This window comes from Mus musculus, chromosome 11 (genome assembly GCF_000001635.26).
Source record: "Mus musculus strain C57BL/6J chromosome 11, GRCm38.p6 C57BL/6J".
NCBI classification, from domain to species: domain Eukaryota; kingdom Metazoa; phylum Chordata; class Mammalia; order Rodentia; family Muridae; genus Mus; species Mus musculus.
Window position 1 is genome coordinate 120,909,401 of NC_000077.6, and position 25,153 is coordinate 120,934,553.

At 45.3% G+C, this 25,153-nt stretch overlaps 1 protein-coding gene and 1 long non-coding RNA gene across 15 annotated transcripts in view; one reads left to right on the forward strand and one right to left on the reverse strand.

Annotated features, from left to right (window-relative positions):
- Nucleotides 1-23,526, reverse strand: part of Ccdc57 (coiled-coil domain containing 57) — a 106,398-nt gene extending 82,872 nt beyond the window's left edge. For 2 of the 13 annotated variants that reach the window (XR_388531.2, XR_001780053.2), the window contains exons 1-3: nt 23,316-23,520; nt 12,120-12,534; nt 10,073-10,181 (exon numbers count right to left, since the gene is read on the reverse strand). Coding sequence is in view for 5 of the 13 variants with exons in the window: in XM_006534233.2 (XP_006534296.1) it covers nt 10,073-10,181; nt 12,120-12,526 (516 nt within the window). In the remaining 8 variants the exon portion in view is untranslated. Of the gene's footprint in view, nt 1-10,072; nt 10,182-12,119; nt 12,535-16,642; nt 17,393-23,315 lie in introns of those variants that run through there. The other 11 variants (XR_003949507.1, XM_006534233.2, XR_001780051.2 and 8 more) reach the window with 9 other exon arrangements.
- Nucleotides 23,464-24,612, forward strand: A430102A20Rik. 2 transcript variants are annotated; one of them, XR_880366.2, is made up of 3 exons: nt 23,464-23,737; nt 23,941-24,008; nt 24,156-24,612. It is a non-coding gene; the product is annotated as an RIKEN cDNA A430102A20 gene (long non-coding RNA). The 2 variants fall into 2 exon arrangements; XR_880367.2 differs by having other exon boundaries at nt 23,464-23,691.
- The last annotated feature ends 541 nt before the right edge of the window (nt 24,613-25,153 follow it).

Below are 25,153 nucleotides of genomic sequence, written 5' to 3' on the forward strand. Positions count from 1 at the left end.
TCTCTGGAAGTATTCCCAGAAGAAGGAGATAAGGAAGTAGACTCTGAACATGAGAGAAAGAAAATAAGTTTTAGAAAAGCAGTTATCCCCTGTTTGAGATCTTTTAGCAAAAAAGAGAAAAAATGAAAATAAGCTATTTCAGAGCTCTCCTAGAGACAGAGGGAAAGTGGGAGACGTCCCGTTTTCTCTCTGCCTCCTATAGAGATATTCTTAGCTCTGGTTAGTATATCTGTGTCCCTTTGAGACACCAAGTTCTATTCCCTGTCTGTCTATTGTCTGTTTTTGATGCATCAAAACAAATTGTCCATATGTCTGTCATGTTTGTTTTTGTTATGTTGTTTAAATGATTATTGTTCTGTGTTTCATGTTGAAAAATATAAATGGTTAAAACTTGTTTAAAAAGCAGTTTCAAAATTACACAGCACAAGTTGATAAGTTAGCTACACTGTGGCTGGGAGCCAAGTACAGCTGAAAAAGCCTTGCTGAGGGCCCGATTGCAAACGGAGCTCTTAAAGGGGCAGGCAGCCTTTTGCTTGTAACAGAAAGTTAGCTTAAAATTGGGAACTCAAGGTTAGAATCTTTCTAAACAACTTGAACAAACACAAGAAAACAGGTCTTTAAGGATACTTCTACATAGAGATAGTCTTTGAGCCAAGATTCTGGCAGAGTGTTTAGATTAAAAAAGGTTTGCATTTGGGTTAAAGCTGAGCTCAGAGGGGAGCAGCCTCAGCGCGGCTTGTATGGCACTTCTTAGAGCCTTATTACAGACCTAGCCAGATGTTGTTCTAAACATACCATCATATAAAGTAAAATTGATAATCATTATCCTAATATAGTTTAAAAATTATTTCATGCATGCTTGTATATCTTCTAAAATTCATGCATGCATGCATCCCATTTACTGTGTTTAAAAAATAGCCTTTAAATAAGAGAAAAGTATATGTGATTTAAATCACATGATTATTCTTTTGAGTTTCCTCCTGTTTCAGCACAGATAATTAAATTGTGTGCTAAGATGGTGTTTAAAAATGTTGAACAGTCAAACTTTAAGTTGTATGTTAATAGTCAATATTAATTCTCTAGCTTGCAATTGCTTATGCAACTTATAAGAAAAAAATACTGTTCCTTTAAGAAGACTGTTTTTAGACAGTTAAGGAATTATCCTAGGTTGCCTGGAAGAGACCCCCAGGATCTGCTTTTGTGTTATAGAGGTTTACATAAAGCTTTAACTGATAAGGATTACAGAGAGCTCCTGAAAAGATACAAACTCAGGATCCTTATAATTATTTGGGTTTTAGACTTACTGATCAAACTGGTTTTCCCTAGAAGATAGTTATTTACAGAGACAACTTAAAGACTTTCTCTTATTTCTGATTAATAAATATATAAATTATACACACGTGACTATAATAACTTTTCAAACATTCTAGTTACAATCTCTCTTCAAGAGAAACAATTGAAAGTGTAATTAGTCACTGTCCATGTTATATTAAAACCTACTATAACAGTCCAGTATTTAAGTGGTTTTGTCAAAAATTTTTTAATTCTCAAAGACAAGGTATTATAAAACTTTAAAACTCTATCTTCTTAAAAACAAAAAAGGGGAAAAATTATACCCCCTGTGCATTATTTAAATCATACTTTTATTATTAAGAGTTTTAAATTTTAGATGTCTAAGAACTTAATAAATGCCTCATAATATCTTAAAACTAGACATAATCATGTCTAGGTTAGATGAAAAGGACCCACTCATTGACACATGGCATGAGCCTAAACAGAAGGTTATTATGGGGAAAAGGGGGCGGTGTTTCTGTTTTATCCACAGAATGCTGCAAAAGCATGCTAGCTTCCAGTATGATTCCTGTGACACACTGACCTGTGAGTTCATGAGTGCCCTGGCAGTGATGACAAGAAAGCTGTGTTGAGTGCACAGAAAAAGAAGAATCAGAGAGAACAGACACTTACAAACAAGATGAAGAAACTTCCTATCTTCGCCATGGGCTACAACAATGAGAGCCTACCTAGTGTCCACTTGAGGACAACTATAAATGATGACCCGTGGGGCAGAGAGACTGCTACAGTGTATTTAACAAGATTTCATCAGAGACACTGTTTTTGGCCATTCAGGCCAACTCCCCTATAGCTGTAAAAGCTTTTGTACCTTACCTATATGCTATATTGTTAGATAATTTTAAGAGTTAAGATCACCAATCTTGACAAGTCTTTTCATATTCATTGTAATTGTTGTCAATTAACTAATCCTGTGGATCCTAATTTAGATAAGGAATTTGCTGTTATGATTTTGTTAAAGAGACCTCCATATGTTTTGCTGCCTGTTAAAATTAAGAAATGATCCTTAGTTTAAAAAATTCAGAAATACAAACTTAGAAAAGGTCAAATGAGCAATTTTTAGATTTACTGCTTTAGTTGCAATTTTAACTTCAATATCTACCACAGCTTTGGATCAACAGCTGCATACTGATCATTTTGTTTATGATATGCATACGTATATTAGCAACTTATTGTAGATAAAAAATTAGAGGCAAAGGTTAATGTCTTAGAAGTAGTGGTCTCAACAATAAAACAGGATATAACATATTAAGGCTACAAAGACAGAAATTTCAGGTATTAGAAGAATGTTGTCTTTACTCTGACAAGACTGGCTTAGTTCAAGATAACATAGACAAAGTTAGAGCTAGTTTAGAAGAGAGAAAACAACAGAGAAAAACAAGAATTTTGGTATAAAAATTGGTTTTCTACTTCTCCTTGGGTCACTACCTTGCTTCCCACACTCTTGAGACCTTTCTTGGGTATTCTACTGCTTTTGTCTTTTGGCCCCTGGGCCTTTAAAAGATTAACCAGTTTTGTTAAGTCACAGATTGAAGCTGCTTTAAGTAAGCTGGTTGCAGTCCACTACCATCAGCTGGATGTCCGGGACTCAGACGAAGAAGATCCCCCTCCCACCGAGACAGAAACAGCAACTCGTCTCCAGTTTTCCACCCTTGCTGCCAAAGCAGAGTCCCCTTGGTTCCTCAGGCTTTGGAGACAATAGGGACAAAGAGGGATGACCTCCAGCTCTTGTTATAGCTTAAGAGCCACAAATTGTGGTATTACAATTGGCATTCTTACAGAGGCCTTACTAAGTCTGAGGTTGACAATTCTCCTACGGGAGCTGCACAAAACTCAGAATTGTGCATGCTGGTTCGTGATAAATACAAATCCAGTATGGGCCCAGCATGGGTGCAAACTAAGTATTGCAGGGGAAGGTCCAAATAGACCGTTTCTGAGTTCCCTGAGAGACAAACCCGGTTAAGAAGAGGTTGGTATCTAATTTCAGTTACAATTAATAATTTTTTCAAAGGCTCTGCCTCACCTCCCCAAAAGATACTGAGAGCCACAAGTGTGGGTCTGTGACAGCACCCACGGGAGGAATCGGGTCAATGTCCCCCCCAGCCATGGTAATGCCCGCTCATCTAAAGATGAAAAAGATTAGTTGATCACCTCAGTTAAGTGTGGCCTTATTTAATTTAATTCAGAAGGGGGAGATGTCAGAGACCATCCCGTGAGAAAGTGAGCCCTTCACAATCTCCCTAGCAGGCCAAATGGCCTTGTACTGAGAGCTGGTTGTCACCCCCCTTTCCTCCCTATTCCTTTCCTGGCACCTGAGGCTGTAAAAGCTGAATTATAGTCCCCTCTTCCCTATCTCTTCCTGAGTTCCCATGCCATCCAAGGACATGAGTTACGCCTGAGCCTAGCCTGACCCCCAAGGCTGTCAAGGAGGATCGATGTTCCAGAGATAAGATCCAGAGTGCCCGCTGCCTGGCGCCTGACTTCGGCCCCCATGTCAGCAGATGCCCACTTCTTTGTTCTTTGTATAATTCTCCCTCGACCCCTCCCATATTCCCCGCGATGTATGCTTTAAAAAGAAGGCACCTCAGCCTAATAAACGAGACCTTGATAGGTTCAATCTACTTGGTCCTCCGACTCTTCTTTCTTTTACTCCCATTTCCTTCCAGGTTTGCGGTCCCCCTCGCACCCACGAATAACTGAATCCCGCGGGACGGGATAACTCTCAGTCAAGGATCCCTCTTCTGAGGCGCCTCAGGTCAACAACTAGAACAAGCCCTCACACTGAGGAAAGTGAAGTAAGCAGAGGACACTGTGGACTTACTGGTAACAGACTTGCACTGTCAATGGTTGAGAAGCAGAACCTGACTAAAATGCAGGGCCTCCATCTCTGAAATCCAAGTTGCTGGTGCCACAGCCAAGAAGCAGAAGACCCAGTGGGCCTCTTCAGATTCTGGAGGCAACACACACCTCACTTGGGTACCACTGAGTAGTCCTAAACATTACCTGGGTGACGGTGATATAAAGTGGGGGATATGGTACCCTTCAAAAAGCCAGCAGGTGCTTCCCTTTTCTGCCCCCTCCACTTGTTTTTTTGAGGTGGGTCTTGCTGTAGACCTGAGTCTGCCTCCGGAGTGCTGGGATTACGGGTGTGAGCCACTACTCCTGGCAGTTTTGAATGGGACATAAGACAGAGAAGGCTCTCCAGTAGGTCAAGGTCAAGGCTGCTCATCTTTTGGGTCACATTACAGCAGATCCTGAGGTGGCAGAAGCTCCCACACCATCCACAGATACCCAGGTCTATAGGCTGGGCTGCAGCTCAATCCACAGCGTCCACAGATACCCAGGTCTACAGGCCGGGCTGCAGCTTAGTGCATGTGAGTGCTAGATTTCACCTCTAACACTGGGAAAAGAAGGACAAATCCTCTCCTTTTATGTTCCTTTATTCTTGTTTTGCTTGGTTTTTGTTTGGTTAGTTGGTTAGTTGTTTTTTTTTCCCAGATAGTATCTCACTATGTAGTTCTGGCTACCCCAAAACTCACTATGTAGACCAGGCCAGCCTCAAAATCAGAGATCTGTCTGCCTCTGCCTCCCATGTGCTCACACTAAAGGCATGTGACACCACAACTCAATGGTTTGACTTTTGTTATTTTATCTTTTTTTTTTCCTCTCCCAGAGGTGAGGACCAAACCCAGGGCATAGCAAATGCTCTACCACTGAGCTAAATCCCCAACCCCTCTGGGACTCACAGAGACCCCACTGCCTTGACTGGATTAAAGGTGTGCATCACTAAGCCAGGCTCCCTATTTCCTTTTTGTCAGCAAACTCTTGGTCAGCCACTGGGTCTTGGTATAAACCCAAACACTTGGCTATACGCCACCAATTTACCATGAGATTCCAGCTGGTTTATCATCTGACCCACTAACCTATAGTGTGACATTTACTGCAATACACCATCAAGGAAAACTGGTATCTACAAAGAGTACAGTGAGTCAAAAGGCTACAGCCCTCATTCCTGCTACCAGGCTCTCTCTCTAAAGCCTGCATCCGTGGCCTCAGGGGGAGCTCCTATAAGCAGTTCACAGAGGAAGATAAGGCTTGGCTGTACCATGATTTTCAGGCACCACCTGAGGGTGCCTAGCTACAACACACAGGCTCTCCCTAGAACATTCCTGAAGGACAGCAATCCTTCCCAGTAGGCAGGACTTTGGACAGTGAACTCATTTTTTGGAAGGAAAAAACTGGGCAAATATGCAACTCTATACTGACTCATGTGCTGCAGGCAATGGGTTGGCTGGATGGTATAGACTAGAGGGCCTGTTCTATAGACAGTATACAACCTCAATTTCTTTCTTTCTTCAATCGTCCCTATAATTGCCCAGTAGACTCATGAGCAGCGTGGCCATGGTAGCAGGCTTCAGCAATGTGGACTTCCCACTTAGCAGGGCTTGTCTGGTTGTGGTTACTGTTGAGTGTCCACGCTACCAGCAACAAAACCCATACAGTGCTCCTCCATGGAATCATTTCCAGGACGACCAGCCAGAGACCTGGTGGCCCACTGCCATCAGGGAGGGGACAGCGCTGTGTCCTTATTAGAGCAGATATTTATTTATTCTGAGTACAGGTTTACTTTCTACCTTCATGTAATGCTTGGACCACAGAATGCCTCATCTACAGAGCATGGATGTCTCCTGACCAAGGACACACTTCACAGTCACAGAAGTACTTAGTGGGCTCTAGGTTGTAAGATTCGTGGGTCTTATCATGGTTTCGCCATCATGAGCTGCTGGTTTGATTGACCTGTGAAATGGCCTTTAAAAAAAAAAAGATTTATTATATGTAAGTACAATGTAGCTGTCTTCAGACACCACAGAAGAGGGCATCAGATCTCATTATGAATGGTTGTGAGCCAACATGTGGTTGCTGGGACTTGAACTCAGGACCTCTGCAAGAGAAGTCAGTGCTCTTAACCACTGAGCCATCTCTCCAGCCCTGAAATGGCCTTTTGAAGATTAATTTACAGTACCAGCTAAGTGGCATTAACTTGCTGAGCCGAAATGAGATCTAGAAGGCTGAAGAAGCTCTGAATTGGAATTCAATGAATGGTAATTTCCACCATGGCAACAATCCATGGGTCCAGGAACTGAGAGGTAGCAATAAAAACAGCATTACTCATCACCACCTCTAGTAAGCCATTTACCTCCTGCTCCCAGGGTGCACCACAAGTCTTGATTCCAGAGTGGGAAACTCTTCTACAGGCACTACAATGGTTCCACCAGACCTCTCAGGCACGTTGACCACTTTGGGACCCTCCAGCCCCTAGGTCAATAGGTGAGGAAAGGAACTACGGTGCTGGCTGAGGAGATCGGCCCAGACTCCCAGGGTGACCGGATGATTACCCCACAGTGGAAGTCAGGAAGATCCTGAGACATCGAGTATTACCATGTTTTGTGATTATGGTCAGTGGGGCCAGACATGGTGGAATATAAATATTTATTTCCTTTCTTTTTAAAATAAGGGAACACAATATTTTAAAAATTCAAATAGCTGGGCAGTGGTGGCGCACACCTTTAACCCCAGCACTTGGGAGGCAGAGGCAGGCGAATTTCTGAGTCTACAGAGTGAGTTCCAGGACACAGCTAGAGCTACACAGAGAAACCCTGTCTCAAAAAACAAAAAAACAAAAACAAAAACAAAAACAAAAAAAATCAAATATATTTCTAATGAAAATTATGTCAATTTATTAAGCATTCAGACTGTCAGGCTTTAAAATACCAAGTTTGTTCATGTTCTTTTAGAGCAAAATCTACTGTTGTTTTCCACTTGTTTTTATGTGAGACTGACATTTCAGTTCCACCGTCAGAATGACATCATCAAGGTTGCTCAAGACACAAGTTTCCAATCACGGAAGAAGCCCATCCCCCCATCCCCCAGCTAAGGCGGAAGTGTGTTAGTTGTGACATCACTTCCTTTCTGCCCTGCAAACCCACCACTTTCAGCTCTTTGTCCTTAACCTCACCCCCCACTGCTTCCAGCAAGATCTTTCTCACCTGGAGGGTGAGGCAGAAGTTTCTGCAGTGGCAGCAACTCTCAGGGGTCAATTTAACTTATAGGTGTCTATATGTCATTTTTAAAGTAAGCTGTCTTCAAGAATTCTAACAATTTAACTGGAAAAAAAAATCTCTCTGAGTTGTTCAAACGTTTCATCCACTATTCCAATTTGTCCCTTGGTTCCTAAATAACCAGAAGTATTGAAATAAGGCACCCTGAGCCCTGAGCTGCAGAGGTGGCTCAGTGACTCAGAGCACTATGCTCTTCAGAGGACCTGCATCCATATGGTGGTTCATAACCACATGCAATGACTGTTGAAGGCCTCATGCCTTCTTCTGGCCTCTGTGGACATGCACATACACTCCAAAACACTGATACACACACAATTTAAAAAAGAAAAAGGAAGGCATCTTATTGTCTTTTTTTTTTAAAGATTTATTTATTAATATAAGTTCACTGTAGCTGTCTTCAAACGCAGCAGAAGAGGGTATCAGATCTCATTATGGGTGGTTGTGAGCCACCATGTGGTTGCTGGGATTTGAACTCAGTACCTTTGGAAGAGCAGTTGGTGCTCTTACCCACTGAACCATCTCACCAGCCCTTTTTTTTTTCCTTATTGTCTTCTATGGCACGTTTATAAACTCATCGTCACAGGAATGCAGGAACTCTTCAGACATGAACACATGCTCTGGCTACAGAGACGACTCTATCGCCCTGCCTACTGATCTGAGTTCCACTCCCTAGGACCTAGACAGTGGGAACTGACTCCCGCAGAGTCCCTCTGACCTTCACAGGCAAGCTACAGCATGTGTGTTTCTGCCCCAAATACACACAAGCAAATTCATGTAACCCACTGTAAATACAAATGCATGGTGTACATCTTCTGAGGGCCTTTGCTCTTGGCCTTTGAATCTCCTCTTCCAATGCCTCTGAAAAGTGGTTGTTGCTACTAGCACAAGGCTGAAGCCATCTCTTCTGCCACTTCAAGTCAAGACTCCACAACTTCTGCTTCAAAAGGACAGGCTCTCTCCCGCCAAGGCCACACACACTTCCAGTTCAGGCCTACATACTCAACTTTTTTTGTTTTTCTGACAAGTTTTCATCATGTAGCCTACAGGGGCTTAACGCTTGCAGTCTCCATGATCGCTATGACAGATGTCACATGATCATGAGTGCTATGACAGATGTCACATGACCATGCTCAACTTTTTTTTTTTCCTATTTTGTTAAGAATATGTGTGTACAGGGTTGAAGAGATGGCTCAGTGGTCAAGAGCACCGACTGCTCTTCCAGAGGTTCTGAGCTCAATTCCCAGAAACCACATGGTGGCTCACAACCATCTGTAATGGGATCCGATGCCCTCTTCTGGTGTGTCTGAAGATAGCTACAGTGTGCTCATATACGTATAATAAATAAAACATTTTTTAAAAAAGAATATGTGTACATATATGCACATATATGACACACTACCTTTTTCTTTTCTTTCTTCTTCTATTCTTTTGTCATATAGCATAATATTGATTGACTATTACCAAATCTGGATTAAATTAGTAAAGTTATGGACATCAGAAGAATGAGCGTTCATTAAAACTTTATCTGGGGGCTGGAGAGATGGCTCAGTGGTTAAGAGCACTGACTGCTCTTCCGAAGGTCCTGAGTTCAGCAACCACATGGTGGCTCACAACCATCCATAATGAAATCTGATGCCCTCTTCTGGAGTGTCTGAAGACAGCTACAGTGTACTTACATATAATAATAAAGAAAATTTTAAAACAAAACAAAACAAAACAAAAAATCCTCTGGAAGGTTGAGGCAAAATTGAGGTCCTAGAACTCACTCTGTAGTTCTGTCCTCAAGCTCACAGAAATCTTCCTGTCTCTGTCTTTCGAGTGCTGGGATTAAAGGCATGCACTACTGCTGGCTGGCTACAAGGTCTTATCTTAAAAACAAACAAATGTTTCCTTCCATACTTGGGAAAAATAGCACACATGTTGCTATATTCAGAACTGTTGTCTCAGGCTCAGTGGAAAGACAACCTTCTAATGCCTTTACTCTGAGGTTAAATATGCTTACAGCAATGGGGTGGTGTAATGGGGCTAGGTTGACAAATTTGTAATGGTTAGCTTTATGGGTCAACTTTACTAGCCCAAAGGCTAGTTGGTAAGTGGTTATTTCTGGGTATGTCTATGAGCAAGTTTCCAAACAAGGTGAACAGCTGAATCAGTGTATTGCGTAAAGAAGAACCATCTCCTTGGTGTAGGTGAATTCATCCAGTCTGATGAAGGCCAGAGAACACTCCTTTGATCTCTGCTTGAGTCCTGACCTCATCTCTCCTGCCTTTACAGGGTGGAGCTCCAGTTTCTAGGGCCTTTGGGTTTAGATATAACCAAGGTAGATAGTGGGGTGGCCTCCAAGACCTCCAAGGTCAGCTCCCTGGTAAGTGTGCCTATGCACATCTATGCATCTTCACTTCCCTGGAAACTTTTGATTGGTGCATGAGAAAGAATACATTGGGAGATCTGGACACCTCTCACAGCATTCAACCAAGCCCTACACATAGATCAGCCCAAGGATCCACTCCTCCTGGGAGAGCACTCAGTGAACCTCTCACCATGTAGATTTCAAACCAGTTGGCAAGGAGTGCCCCAAAGAACCAACCCCAGCGATGTTCTACCTGTCTCTGCAGAGCAAGTTCACCATCGAGTTCCTTCAGTTTTCGCTCCAGTTCCCACTCCAGGCGCTCATTCTGTTCCCGCTGGTGGGCCAGTTCGCTGTTCTTGTCACTGTGGTAAGCAGACAGGGTGTTGAGAGAGCCATCTACTGAATGCTCACTGCCTGTACACACAGCGGGAGCACCTCACCCATGGAGCTGGGACATGGCATTTGCAGGGGTGCATGCATCGGGCCTCTAAGAAGTAGGACTTCTGCCTGACCTGAACCTGCCTGCCACCCCTAAACAAAGCTGCCAACAGCACAGGAGAAAACAGAACATAGAATTGTGTTGACAAACAAGAATCAAGAGAAAGAAGCCGGGTGTGGTGGCGCACGCCTTTAATCCCAGCACTTGGGAAGCAGAGGCAGGTAGATTTCTGAGTTCGGGGCCAGCCTGGTCTACAGAGTAAGTTCCAGGACAGCCAGAGCTACACGGAGAAACCCTGTCTCAAAAAACCAGAAAAAAAAAAAAAAAGAATCAAGAGAAGGGCCAGGCATGGTGGTACACACCTTTAATCCCAGCACTTAGGAGGCAAACAGGCTGATCTCTGTGTTCAAAGCCAACCTACTGTACATAGTGAATTCCAGGCCAGTCAGGACTATATAATTATGAAATGGAGGGGTTAATAACTGAAAGATGCCAATATTTAGAAAACCCAAGGGAAACACAGGGAATCTCAGCAAAGAAGAGATACAACAACAAATCAAATAAAAACTTGATAACTAAAGTACAAATAGTACCACGTCACTACCCCTTTAATCAGAATCCCAGCACTTGGGAGCCAGAGGCAGAGTGGCAAAGAGGCAGAGAGGTAGAGAGGCAGAGAAGCAGAGGCAGGCAGATCTCTGTGAGTTCAAGGCCAGCCAGGTCTACGTAGTGAGACTCTATCTCAAAACAACAACAATAAAAAAGATTTAAAAACTACAATAACCTAAATAAAAGTCTCACATCCTGAGTATGATGTCATACTGAATATGGCAAAGGAGGGAATTGGTGAACTTGATACAGACATTAGATATCACATGACTGAATGGAGAAAAAATGAACTAAAAATAAAAGATAAAGGAATGGGGCCGGGCATTGGTGGCGCACACCTTCAGCCCCAGCAGATTTCTAAGTCTGAGGCCAGTCTGGTCTACAGAGTGAATTCCAGGACAGCCTGGGCTACACAGAAAAACTCTGTTTCAAACAAACAAATGGAGCCCTGAGGATTTGGGGTAGTTACAAGTGGCGACTGACAAAGCGTCCGAGTGACCGGAAGGTCTCAGATTTGGAGAAAAAGGAAAGAGTCACAAAATCACATAAAGCAGCTTCAGCTTCCAAGTGCGAGCTACATGAGTCTGTGCTGAGGATGCTCCAGACGGTGGCTGAGCAGCACTTCCCGACTGGGTCACAGGTGCTGCAGAACATTTACTAAAGACCTCCACGACTGGGTGTGGTGGCGCACGCCTTTAATCCCAGCACTCAGGAGGCAGAGGCAGGCTGATTTCTGAGTTTGAGGCCCAGCCTGGTCTACAGAGTGAGTTCCAGGACAGCCAGGACTATACAGAGAAACCCTGTCTCGAAAAAAAACAAAAAACAAAAACCAAAAACCAAAAAAAAAAAAAAAGACCTCCATGTCTGACACAACATCTCTGTATGTTAGGTGAAACTCACGGAATGATTGCTAAAACTTAGCAGACCAGTAGCTTCCATCAAACTCCAAAGGTAAGAATGCCAGCAGATAACATCTGTCATGCTGGGATAGTGGTGCCTTTAGTCCCAGCATTTCAGGAGGAAGAAACAGGTGTATCTCTGAATTTGTGGTCAGCCTGGTCTACAAAGTAAGTTCCAGGGCAGCCAGTGAGATCTTATGTAAAAAACAAAACAGCAAAAACAAAAAATCTTGGACTGAGACCTACGGAAAAACTCATCAGTACCACTGAGCATCCAGTGGCGCTGAGCAGCCACCGACGCATGCACATCACTCACTGGGCACCAGACACAATGACCTGTAAGGGTAACGCACCTGTGGACGCGCTCCAACTCCAAGCGATGCTCCTGCAGCATTAGCTGATGCTGATGCTGCAGCTCCCCCACTCGCCTGGCCTCCCTGGTGAGGTCTTGTTTCAGCTTGGCCACCTCTATCTTGAGCTCACTGGCCTCTGCTTGTTGGGCCTCCTCCCGCTGGCGGGCCTGGGTGAACTCAACATCATAGCGCTCCAGCTCCCGGTCCCGCTCTTCCAGCACCTGAAGGTTGTAAACAAAGTCCTCCTGTAGGCGTTGCAGCTTCCCCTGTGTCTCCTCCAGGCGGTTCTGAGCAGCCTGTAGAGCTGCCTCCTGCAGCTGCGCACGGTGGGCCTGGAGGACTCGCCATTCCTCCTCCTTTCGAGCCAAAAGCTCATTCAGTTCCCGCTCTGAACATAGCGGCAGCATGGTGATGGCTGCAGCAAAGAAGGACACAAGTAGCATACCATTAGAGACTTTGACTTGTGAGCATGCGTGTGCATGTGTGTATGCACATGAGTGTGTATGTATATATATATATGTATGTGTATGTATATATGTGTATATGTGTATGTGTGTGTGTTTGTGTGCATGTGTACATGTATGTGTGTATGTATGTGTGTGTGTATGTATGTGTATGTGTGTATGTGTGTATGTATGTATGTGTGTATGTGTGTGTGTTTGTGTGCATGTGTACGTGTATGTATGTGTGTATGTGTGTGTGTGTGTGTGTGTGTGTGTGTGTATTTTTGTTTTTTGAGGCAGGGCTTCTCTGTCTAGCTTGGCTGTCCTGGAATTCACTCTTGAACTAACAGAGATCTACCTGACTCTGCCTCCCACATGCTGGGATTAAAGGCAAGAACCACCACTGTTCAGTTATACAAATAAATTTTAAAAACAAGATACACTATACAAGTGCAGAGGTTCTTGAGATGGAGTCTTACTAAGTTGCCCAGGATATCCTTGAACTCAGTCCTCTATTTTAGCCTCCTGAATAGCTACAGTAATAGATATGTACCACTATGTCTGGCTAAAGTCTTAATTTTTAAAAAATTAGATCCAACATTATAAAACTACTTTGCCAAATAGAAAATAAGTCTTTAAAAGCAACTTGGAGGAGTGAAGAGTGGGCCTCCAGGAACTGCAGTGGCCGCAAGCACACTGGAAGAGACTGTTTCTTATCAAGGCACACTACAGACTGTTACTGGTTCTAGGGAAGCCTGGCTGCCAGTCCTCACCATAAAAGGGGCTCTTTTCTGTACACAGAGCCATTTCACTTGGGGCTCCTGGCTTTATTTATAGAGTGAGCCCATGGCTGCTCACAAGGAAGGACATAAGGTTAATAATGCTGAGCACCATCACCGAGGCACAGGAGCCAAGTGTGCGCAGGGGAGGCACCAGAGCTCCTCTCTGACTGTCTTCCAACAGCCTCTGCCAGGCACATAGAGGCTTCTGCACTAACTGTCACCCCAAAGAAGGTGGCAATATGGCTCTCTGTAAGTGGGTCATCTTTAGAAAGAAAACCACATTGCCCTGGATCACTTCAACTCACTAGTCTCATGTATATTTACATAAGGTGAAAATACTTATGGCCAGCACCCTGAGATAGCCCACAGCCAGCACCCTGAGATAGCCCATGGCCTGCACCCTGAGATAGCCCAGAGTAACCTCTAACTCAAAACAATGAACAGGCTGTCACAGATGTAAACTCATAAACAGGAGTGCTGTATGGGTGCAGGGGAGGGGCATGATGTATGTATTGAGTGTGTGTGTGTGTGGTATGTGTTGTTCTGTCGTGTGTATTATGAGTGTGTAATGCTGTGAAGGTTGGTGTGTTTATGGTATAATGTGGGTGAGTTCGTGTGTGTTATGATGTGTTGTGTTACACGTTTACATCAACTCTGGAGTTCCTAAGCCAGTAGTTGCTCTTTATAGAAGCAAACCACTTACAGAAAATGTAACTCATGAAATTATTGATAAGAAGAACTAGTCCCAGTCAGGCTGGAGAGGTGGCTCCGTGGTTAAGCGTACTCACTGCCCTTGTAGAGGACCTAACTCCTTTGCCAGCACCCACATGGAGGCTCACAATCATTGCAATCAGGGGCTCTGATGTCTTCTGGAGTCTACAGGTTCTTTCATGTACATGGTACACATAAAACTTCCACAAGAACATACAGAGACATAAAAATAGATGAATAAAATTAAAAATTACAGTCCAAATCACTATACATCACCAGGACTAAAAAACCAAGAGTGCATTTCAGAGGTAAGGAGCGCTTTCCCATCAGACAGTGGGCACAGCTCTGTGGCAGGTCTTCCTGTACTTGCTGAATCACCTAGGACAGGGCCTGGCAGGTACTCTGTAATGAACCAGGCAGTATCTGCTAGGAGCTTCGAGCCACACAGCAACTATACAACCCAAGCCCTGCCCTACTGCTCTCACACAGAGAGTCTTCTATTAGCATGTAGGGACAAACCTGACAAAGCTTCTCAAAGCTGGTCAGAGTCCCCAACCCTTTAGGGGTCCCAGCATGGGCTGTATAGAGACTCAAACAAAACACCAGCTGTGCAAAGTACCTGACCCTAGAGGAGGGCACAGTGGCATAGCGCTGATGAGTGCTGTCAAGAAGATCCAAGGCTGGAGCAAGGGACTCCCTAGATGCATGCAGAGGAGACTGGCCCACCGGTGACAATGACTGCAGGCCCCAGAGCTCCTCAAGTGTGCTGAGATGGAGTTTCTCAGAGGAGATTACAGTCTGAGTCAGCTGTTTCTCCTGTTGCTTAACTGGCATAAGTCCTAGCTCCTTGACCCATCACAGTTCCCTGCCTGCCTGGCATCCACCCTACAGCTCTACTCAGTTCCTGTATCCTATGTAATGGTCTGGTCATCTCACTAACAGAACAGGCCTGACTCTTCACTACCTCATCCCTGATGCCTGCACCTTGGCTGCCTCACACCCCTGCTGCCAGACCTCCCGTCACAACAGTCTACACCCTCAAACTGTGAGCCAAGAGACCTTAAACCGCTCTTCTCAGAGCAATGAGAAAGGTAACTAGCATGCCCCATGGCCACCGGAAAGAATCCCTTTAAGATGCCTAACCGGGGTGGTCTAGAGCACTGGAACCACCTAAGTCACTCAACCACTGCGTGTCTCTGCAGTGCACTAGCCGCATGGCTTCAGGCTGTTAGTGTTCTAACATGGAAATCTGTGTGATACCATTATGCTTAACATCTGCTGTGGCTTCTGGAAATTTCAAGTAAGTTTCATTCCTTGGAGCTGCATACAGAGAGCCCTGGGTTGGAGTCTGCTGCAGCACTCTCTGACTTCTAGCTGCTTCCAGAAGGCCTAAGGGCGGACGCTTTTGTTCCTAGAACAGCACACATTACTCTCTGCCTAAAAGGCCTTCTAGGTGGTGGTGCTTTTTTGTTGTTGTTGTTGTTGTTTTATTTTGTTTTGCTTTGTTTTAAACTGGGGCAATTTCTTACTGCTAGGTTTTTGAAATTCAGAAGGTCTCCATCAATGAAGCTTCTGTCCATCAAGCCAGGCAGTGGGTACTTATCCCTGACATTTCTTCCTTGTTCTCCTGACCAGGTAGATAGTGTGGTACCCTGTCTCTCCAATGAAACTGGGTTCCCCCTGCATCAACGGTAACTCAGTGAGCAGAGGGTAAATATGTAGTCTACCAGCCAGGGGGAGGAACATGCTTCTGCCAGTCTTGGAGCCCATCAAAGAGTCAGTGCCCCCAAATCCCACCACGTTCCTTTCCTTCTAACACGCTGCAGAACAGTGTCCTGCTTCTGTACACATTTCACCAAAGGATGACTGCAAGAGTTCCGGATGAGCTGGGCGTGGTGGCACATGCCTTTAATTCCATCACTCGGGAGGCAGAGGCAGGAGGATTTCTGAGTTCGAGGACAGCCTGGTCTACAGAGTGAGTTCCAGGACAGCCAGGGCTACACAGAGAGACCCTGTCTCAGAAAAAAACCAAACCAAACAAACAAAAAAGAAGAGTTCCGGATGAGGCTGATCATCTTCAGGCAGCACAGGGCTCGAGTGCATCTAGTCTGTCCACCAGGTAACAGCTGTCCCTAGCAAAGCACCTGGTTGTCAGCACACAGTCTCAGGGGAGCAACAGGAGAAGTCTCTGGAGGAAGCGGAGCTCCACTGCCAGCAAGACTTCACCCACAGCACACGGAGACTCTGCCAACAGAGCAGCACTGGGCAGGGGCACATCCGTTTGTTATTCTCTCTCTCCCTCCCTGCCTCCCTCTCTGTCTCTGTCTCCTCTCTCTCTCTCTGTCTCCCTCCCTCCCTCTCTCTCTCTCTCTCTCTCTCTCTATCTCTCTGTCTCTCTCTTTTAAAACATTAAACTTGCCAAGTGAGATGGCACTTTCCTGAAGTTCTAGCTTTTGGAAGGCTGAGGCAGGAGGATCACAAGCTTGATTTTGAAGCCTAGGCTGGGTGCTGAGGCCCTGTTTTAGAAACGAACAAATGGAACACTAGATTTTCTTTTTGAAAATCTATTAGGATGCTGTCAGTATACCTGTGAAGTCTAGAGAGCCTTAGAAAGCTCTGGATTTGGGAAGATGAACAATTCTTCTTGAAAGATGTGATTTCCCATGGGGCTTATAGGCTTCCAGATAGCAGAGGCCTCATCTGTAAGACATGTTCATTATTACACACAACAAAGTGAGCCCCAGTCCAGACACCCATCACTTGGCTGTGGCCCAGAGCTTAAATGTCACAAACAATACGGTAGCACGTGCAGCAGCTCATGAACACAGCTCTAGAAGTCATAGAGCCCAACACAAGTGTGCAGCAAGAGTGTATGTGGTATAAGGCATGTAGAAGCCGCTCCTGAGCCCAGGACTAGGCCAGGGAGAGAGCAACACACAGCAGCAAAAGGTTGATGTGAAAAGGCAGTCAGCCCTTCAAGGTAGTACAAGACGCTGGGACGTCACAAGATTACAACAGAGCCAGAGAGTACCAGAGCTGGGGCAGGGCCCTCTTAACAGCTGATACCACCCTTAAGAGGAAGCAATTCAAGACCCAGTCCTGAAGTCATCTGAGAAAGGTCTATCTGAGAGGGAAGGAGCCTCCCCACAGGCCCAGCAGGGCTGCCTTGCTGTGCCCACTGTGTTCCTAACTCTCCAGGGAGCTCCCTGCAGTTGCTGATCATGGATAAGCAGAAGAGGCCTATGAAAAGCACAGTACGATTTCTATTCAACAGATGACACACGGGGATTAACAACCCTTTCACTCAACCATACAAATGTGAAACGATTTTTTAAAAAAATAAATGTCGGGCTGGTGAGATGGCTCAGTGGGTAAGAGCACCCGACTGCTCTTCCGAAGGTCCAAAGTTCAAATCCCAGCAACCACATGGTGGCTCACAACCATCTGCAACAAGATCTGACTCCCTCTTCTGGAGTGTCTGAAGACAGCTACAGTGTACTTACATATATTAATAAAATAAATCTTTAAAAAAATAAATAAATAAATAAATAAATGTCTGATTGATAATTAATTGAAAAGTATTATATTGCAGTAGTAGACTGTACAGTTTAAACAAAAGGATAATTTGTAAAAGCATAAGAACAAAACTAAAAACAATCTGTCTGAGTACAGGAACTAGACCGCCTTCCACAGTGGCTGTTTCCTTTGGTTTCCTTCCTGTGAAGAATTGCAGCTCAGGTGCACTTGGTTCTCTCTGTGTCTGTGTCTGGTGCAGAAGAACATTATCTTCTTTGGACTTCGGGCACAGTCATCCTGTCATGGCTGTGTAAATACCTGCATGAGTTACTATGTCATTTCTGTGACAAAGAACCAGATAAAAGAAAGGGAAGAAAGGAAGGGAGGGAGGGAGGGAGGGAGGGGAGGAGGAAGGAAGGAAGGAAGGAAGGAAGGAAGGAAGGAAGGAAGGAAGGAAGGAAGGAAGGAAGGGTGGGCCTCCTTATTTTGGCTCACAGTTTGGCAGCCCAGTCGGTTAAGGCAGGAAGGCAAGGCAGCAGGGACGTTAAGCAGCTGGCCACCATGTCACACCCACACTCAAAAAGCAAAAAGCAATGAATACTGCTGCTCAGTTAGCTTTTAGCTCTCCTTTTTTATTCAGTCTGAGACATTGGTCTATGGAATGGTGCTCCCTCCAGTGAGGGTGGGTCTTTCCACTTCAATTAATTGAATCGGGAAAGTGTCTCCAGCTGCACTCCCCAGCGTGTGCATACGTACCCATGGTTGCCTCCCAATAAACCAGTCTCCAAACTTGAGCCTTGAGCAGACAGACTGTCTTGTTTCCATTCTTCGAGTCTCTTGCCCCTCAGTCTCCACTCTCTCTCTTGCAGACCCCATTGACTGACCCAAGGACCAGGTCAGATCTCAAGGTTTTTTCATATTCATCATTGATCATCAGAGTCACAGCTACAACCAGTTTTTGTTGCTAGATATTTCATCACACTGTGAACCCTGAGATTGTGGTATTTACTGAAAAAACCCTGTTTCTAGTTGTGGTGTGGCTCAGTCTTTAGCACACACCTTTAATCCCTCTGGCTGGAATACACACGCACCCTTAGTATATACCTTTAATCCCAAACAATGAAGGTAAAATTAGTTTCTAGAAGGAAGCACCCAAGTTTGAAAGTGATGTCAAACTGAGTGACAGAAAAGTGACAAACCCCAAAAAGATTTGACAGAATAGGATATGCCCAACTCTCACAAAAAGGGTGGGCGGAGGAGCTTTACCGAGACAGTTTTACGGAGGCCAGTTAGAGAGAGAGAGAGAGAGAGAGAAGCTAGACACAAGTGAGGATAGAATGAGCAGAGAGTGAGAAGGAGACAGAAGATTAGAACAGATACCAAGGTTAATATGAGGCCAAGCAGAGTAATTCAGGAAAGGCTGAGAAAGAGAAGCCAGATTGAATCTGTCAGCTTGGAGAGAAGTTTAAGTCACAATAGCTGAGTTGAACCAGCCACCCAGAGTGCAGAAAGAACTAGGAAGGGGTAAGTCTCGGAGGCTGAAAACACTCTCGGCCTAGATAAGATTCTATGGAGGGTAGATGCTTCCCAGACTAGGCCAAGGTGAGCAGACTGAAGCAGTAAGCTTCTGAGATGACAATTGCAATTTTTAAATCTGCAATAAGAGGCAAGAGTAAATGGATCCCCACTATCTTACTGCACTTCCTGAGGAGAGAGGTGCCATGCCACAAGGGACACACATGTAAATGAGAGATAAAATGGAGGAGAAGTCGTACAATTCATACTAAGAGCTAGGTCCACGTAAACTATTAGATACATACAATGTTTCACAGGCCCCCAAACCCACAAGGCTTACCAATAAGCATTAGAATTAAATTAAAAATGAGAGAGCCTAATGCTATTAAAAATGGGTATCACACACAAAGACTTCGAAAAACAATACTTTGACTCTATGTTCTAAGTAAAAGTAAAAACTGCACACAAGCAACATACTTGACAGTTACGACAGGCCTGTTTCTCATAGGAAAATGGACTGCCATTCTGAAGCCATGTTGTGTGTAATACAGATGTCCTGCTTAGCTTGTGTTAGCTTGACACAGGCTAGAGTTATTTGGGAAAAGGAATGTCAGTTGAGAAGAATGCCTCCATCAGGTTGCCCGTAAGCAAGTCTGTGAGGCAGTTTCTTGGTTAATGATTAATGTGGAAGGGCCTAATCCAGTGTGGATGGGACCACCCCTGGGCAGGTGGTCTTGGCCAGAGAACAGTGAGTGCCCTCCACGGCCCTTGCTTCAGCTCCTGCCTCCAGTTCTTGTCTTGTCTTTCCTCAGGGATAGTCTGTGTAAAATAGATAAACCCCTCCTCCCTGTGCCAGCTAATTTTATGTCAACTTGACACAAGCTATAGTTCTCTGAGAGGAGGGAACCTCAATTGAGAAAATGGCTCCAGAAGATCGAGCTGTAAGCAGCAGGCCTTGCTGTCCTGGAACTCAGTCTGCAGACCAGGCTGGTCTCAAACTCAGAGATCTGCCGGTCTCTGCCTTCTGAGTGCTACAATTAAAAATGTGCTCCACCACCACCTGGTAACAGACACAGGACGGCTGGCTTAAAGACTATTCAGTCTTCTGCTTCCTTCCTTCTTCCTTCCTTCCCTTTCTTTCACACCTCTCTCTCTCTCTCTCTCTCTCTCCCTCCCTCCCTCCCTCCCTCCCTCCCTCCCTCCCTCCCTCCCTTCTTTCTTTCTTTCTTTCTTTCTTTCTTTCTTTCTTTCTTTCTTTCTGAGACAAACTCTATGCAGACCATACTGGCCTGGAACTTACAGAGCTCTTCTGCCTCTACCTCTGCCTTCCAGAGTGTTGTGAGGGGAGTGCTGGGGTCCAGGAGTCACCTCACAAACCACACAAACACCGATCTCAGTCAGGCAGGGATAGTTTATTGAGCATTCACCCCAGGCCTGATCAATCATGATGTGACTAACACAGGAGCTAGTTGAGACCTGGAGCTAGGATTTTACAGAGCCTTTAAGCCTTGAAATCCACAAATATCTGTGCCAAGTTATTCCACCAATCGGGATTTAGGAATAGGGGATTTCCTTAGGAACATGTCTTTTTTGTATCCTTATCCTGCTCCCATTGGTTGGGGTAGTCAGTCAACTGTGGCTGGGCAACTTGACTTGCCTAATATCCATGTCTTAACTTACCAAGCAGGAAGTCAGTTACCCACGTACATGTCTGTTTCTGCCAAGCAGGATGTCGGTTCCCAGGGAGGAACTTAAACTTTATTCAACTCCCACTCAAAATGAAAGTTTTAATCCAAATGGCTTATTATATTGGTGCAGTTGTCTTTCTTACGTTGGGGTCTATCCCAGGGCAACTTACAAAGACAAGAAACCATAAAAGTTCATATATAGATTCAGGAAGAGCTGCTGGCAGTTCGGGTGCAAGCTTATACAAAGCAGTTCTAACCGACCTCTGCCGGTTTCCCAGAACACCAAAGCGTAGAACATAGCAGAATATGAGATCAACTAGAGCAGGACAAAGTTTCCCTATAACATTAATAACAGCACAAAATGGCTGGCTGGATAGGCAACAGTCACCCAGGCCTTAACAGGGGAGAGTGGACGGAGGGAGAGGGGCAGCAACCAAGATGTGACTAAATTAACTAATGGAAAAAATTATAAGGAAAGACTCTGTTTTACAACAAAGTGCCAGCTAATCAATGTAGGAGTAACGGAAATAGAAAAATATTTGACAGATATCACATATAGAATTCCTTCAGGACTGAAGCTGCCAGAGACAGAAAGAGGTCACCACACTTAAGCACGGCTATCTGACTCCACATCAGGCAGTGTAAGTGCTGATTCTCTGCCAGCTTCAAATGAGACCTTGTGGCTCCAGTAAAAAGAAAATCCAGGAGTCAGAATAGACATGGTGGTTCTTCAGAGTGAAATTACTGGAATTATGTGGGTGCTTAAGAAGAGACAAGAAGCCGGGCTTGGTGGCACATGCCTTTAATCCCAGCACTCGGGAGGCAGAGGCAGGTGGATTTCTGAGTTCGAGGCCAGCCTGGTCTACAGAGTGAGTTCCAGGACAGCCAGGGCTATACAGAGAAACCCTGTCTCGAAAAACAAAAACAAACAAAAAAAGAATGGTTCCCATAGGCTTATGTATTTGAATGCTTAGTCACCAGGGAGTGGAACTGTTTGTAAAGATTAGAAGGATTAGGAGGTGTGGCCTTATAGGAGGAAGTGTGTGTCACTAGGGTGGGCTTTGAGGTTTCAGAAGCCCACGCCAGGCTGTCTCAGTCTGTCCTGTCTCTAGATTAGGGTGTAGCTGTCAGCTACCAAGTACCATGCTTGCTGCCATGATGATAATGGACTAAGCCTCTGAAGCTGTACACCAGCCCCTAGTTAAATGCTTTCTTTTATAAGAGTTGCTTTGGTCATGGCGTCTCTTCATAGCAACAGAACAGTGACTAAGACAGTGGGCTTATACTGGACTATTCCTGAAGCCAATGAAATTCCTGCCTGGTTCTCATGGAGCAGTTTCATAAAAGATTCCAGGATACAGGTGGAAGGGCAGTGACCTCTGAGGTCCTCCCTGTGGGGACATCAATGATCTCCATCTCTTCATGACTAGCCCATCCCTTGGAGTCGCTGTTATCCTCCACCTGCTATTCCCAGGGAGGACCGACCTGTACCCAGGCAGGAGCCCTGGAGAATACAGCCTGTTCTTGTTTCCTGCAGCTCTCCCTGGGCCCCAGCTGCCAGAGCAGTGATTGAAACCTACACTGATGCCGATTCTAAATAAAGACTGCTGGAAACTGGATCCCACTTCAGTCCGAATGGTCTGAATGGCCTTTGATTCAGTTAACTTGTGATTCTTTTTCTGCACCCAACATAGCAAGAATAAAACATGAAATCAAAAGAAAAAAAAAAATCAGGAAGCTTTCACTGACGTATGCTAAAATTAGTAGCTGAAAATATGGTTAAAAGCAAGACTTTTACACAGTCAAGCACCTCCCCAAATGGTGTTTATTATTTACAATAAGAAAATAGAAACCTGGGGGCTGGTGAGATGGCTCAGTGGGTAAGAGCACCCGACTGCTCTTCTAAAGGTCCTGAGTTCAAATCCCAGCAACCACATAGTGGCTCACAACCATCTGTAGTAGGATCTGATGCCCTCTTCTAATGTGTCTGAAGACAGCTGCAGTGTACTTACATATAATAAATAAATAAATCTTAAAAAAAAAAGGAAAGAAAACAGAAACCTTGTTATTTATTTAGATTTTAAGACAGAGTCTCTACATAGCTCTGGCTGTCCTGGAACTATGCAGACCAGGCCGGCCTCGAAATAACAGAAATCCGCCTGCCTCTGCCCCCAAATCCTGGGATTTTAAAGCATGTGCCACCATGCCGAGTAGAAAATAATAACTTTATGTTAGCCCCTTGGCAGCCACCACTTAAACCACTCAAACCTTGGCGACGAAAGTATTCCCCAGTAATGGGGCGTTTGCCTTCTGGGAGGCACGAGCGCGCCATTTTCTTGTTTAAAATGTGTAACTTAATTGTGTAAAATATCGGGCCAAGCCAGGATGACAAGTAGTCTACAAGATAATGGACTAATGAAGTCAGTGAGGGACTGAAGCGCTGTGAAGCGCGTGTGGCTAATCACGAGGTAGGCGTTTGGGAGTCTGAGTCAAAGAAAGCTACAGGGGAGCAAGAACCTGATGCGATGACCGTCCACTCACCGCGTGTGCCAGGACGGTCCCAGCGGAATTAGCTTCGTCTCCCGCGTGCGACCTAGAGCTGCGCCAGCTGGGACCCGGGTCTCCAGGATTCCGAGCGCCAGCACTCTCCCGCCCGAACCTACAGCGCGGGCCACGTTACCATAGCGACTGGAGTCAGTAACCTTGGTCCCGGTGCACCCTGAGCGGCGCTCCGATCCCGCCGGGCAGAAACAGGAGTCTCAACACAAAAGAGTTCCGACCTGTGCGCTGGTACCGAAGGAAGAGACGCTTGGGGTTCCGTGGCCTAGCAGACTCCCTGAGTAGTGCGAGCCAGTGAGCAAGGACCTACACCTACGGGGCCCTGTGCCCTCCCCCAGCTGTCCTGAGGGTCCCCAAGGTGCCCATTCTGGAGTCCCAAAGGGCTAACTTCAGCTTAGCAGGAGGTGCCTGTAGGCGGAGGGACTGGGAGCTCAGGGATGGAACCTGCAAGTCGTGGGTGGGAAGTTATTCTGGGACTCAGGTTTTCCCTTTGTAGACTGCACATGAGACTGTAACAAGGGTGCACATGGCAAGAGTGGGTGGAGGTTGCACCTAGGGCATGTCGCCAGGCGGAGAGGGCTAAGTGAAGAAGTTGATCCTCTTTCAGAGCCCTGGGTAAGGCGCAGTCACAAGAAGTCCATCCACGATTTGGTCTGAAACCCCAAGCATCAAAAGGTGAATGATCCTCCAAGACCCCAGCTTTCATGGAGCGTGTCCTGGACTAAGAAGAGTTGGATGGAATGGGGCTGGTTGCTGGGAAGGGCCTGCATGAGCCCCAGGAATTCGTTGTAGGCTCGCCTTTGTCTTTCTTTAAATCCTTAGGTCATCTGAGGGCCAGGGAGATGGCTCTGTGGATGTGTCAGTCTGATGACCTGATTCACACTCTGGGACCCACAGAATGGAAGGAGAGAACCAATTCCCATGAGTCTTCCCTATCCCCCATATGTTATGGTCTGCACGTTCACACAGTCACAAATAATAAAAAGAATGGTATTCTTATCTCTTTATACTGAAGAAGTTAAACTGTGGCCTGGTCCTGGAACTGGCATACACACCTAAACCAGCATAATTCCTAGGGGATGGGGAGTGTCTGGGAATCCCCTCCTCCAGGAGGGCAGTATCAAGAAGTCTAGTCATTCCTACTTTCCTGTCCTATATCCTGCCGTCTTCCTCTACCCGTCAGTCTCTTTCCCTCAACTTGCTGTCCCCACTTCCTGACAGCAAATGCTTGGTGTTTGAACCTTCCCCCAACCAGCTTGTCTTTGTAGCCTTCTTCTCAGCCAGGGAGTCCCCTGAACTTCTAGGGGCCTTCTGTTCTATTAGAAAGTGAGGTAACCTCAACTGCCAGTTCTTTGCTGTCAAATGTAAAACCCTTGCCTTAATTGAGGGGTCCAAGGGTCAGCCCCATTCCACAAGTATGTTCACACCCCTTGTCTCTGCCTCACTCTGTCACAGGAGCTTCCTGTAGTTGGTCTTTGCTACTTTGTGGTTCTTTTTCCCACCCCTGTTTCACCCCACCATCACCAGATAGGAGAGAAAGAAGGATGGGGGGAGAGAGTGGGATAGAGATTCCTGAATCTAATTTCTTTCCTTGTTTCTACTTTGAGCATAACGACTAACAAAACTGCAACACACACACCACGACCAACATCCACTCCCACTTCTCGGGGCCCTAGCATCTATATATCCTCTGAAAAGTTCCCAGAATTCCAAACATAACACAATCAAAGAAACTTATCTGCAGCTGGCAAAACATGCCTCTGCTAGAGCACGAGGCAAATCATAGTCAGCTGCTGTGGACTGTCTGAAGCAGTCTCATA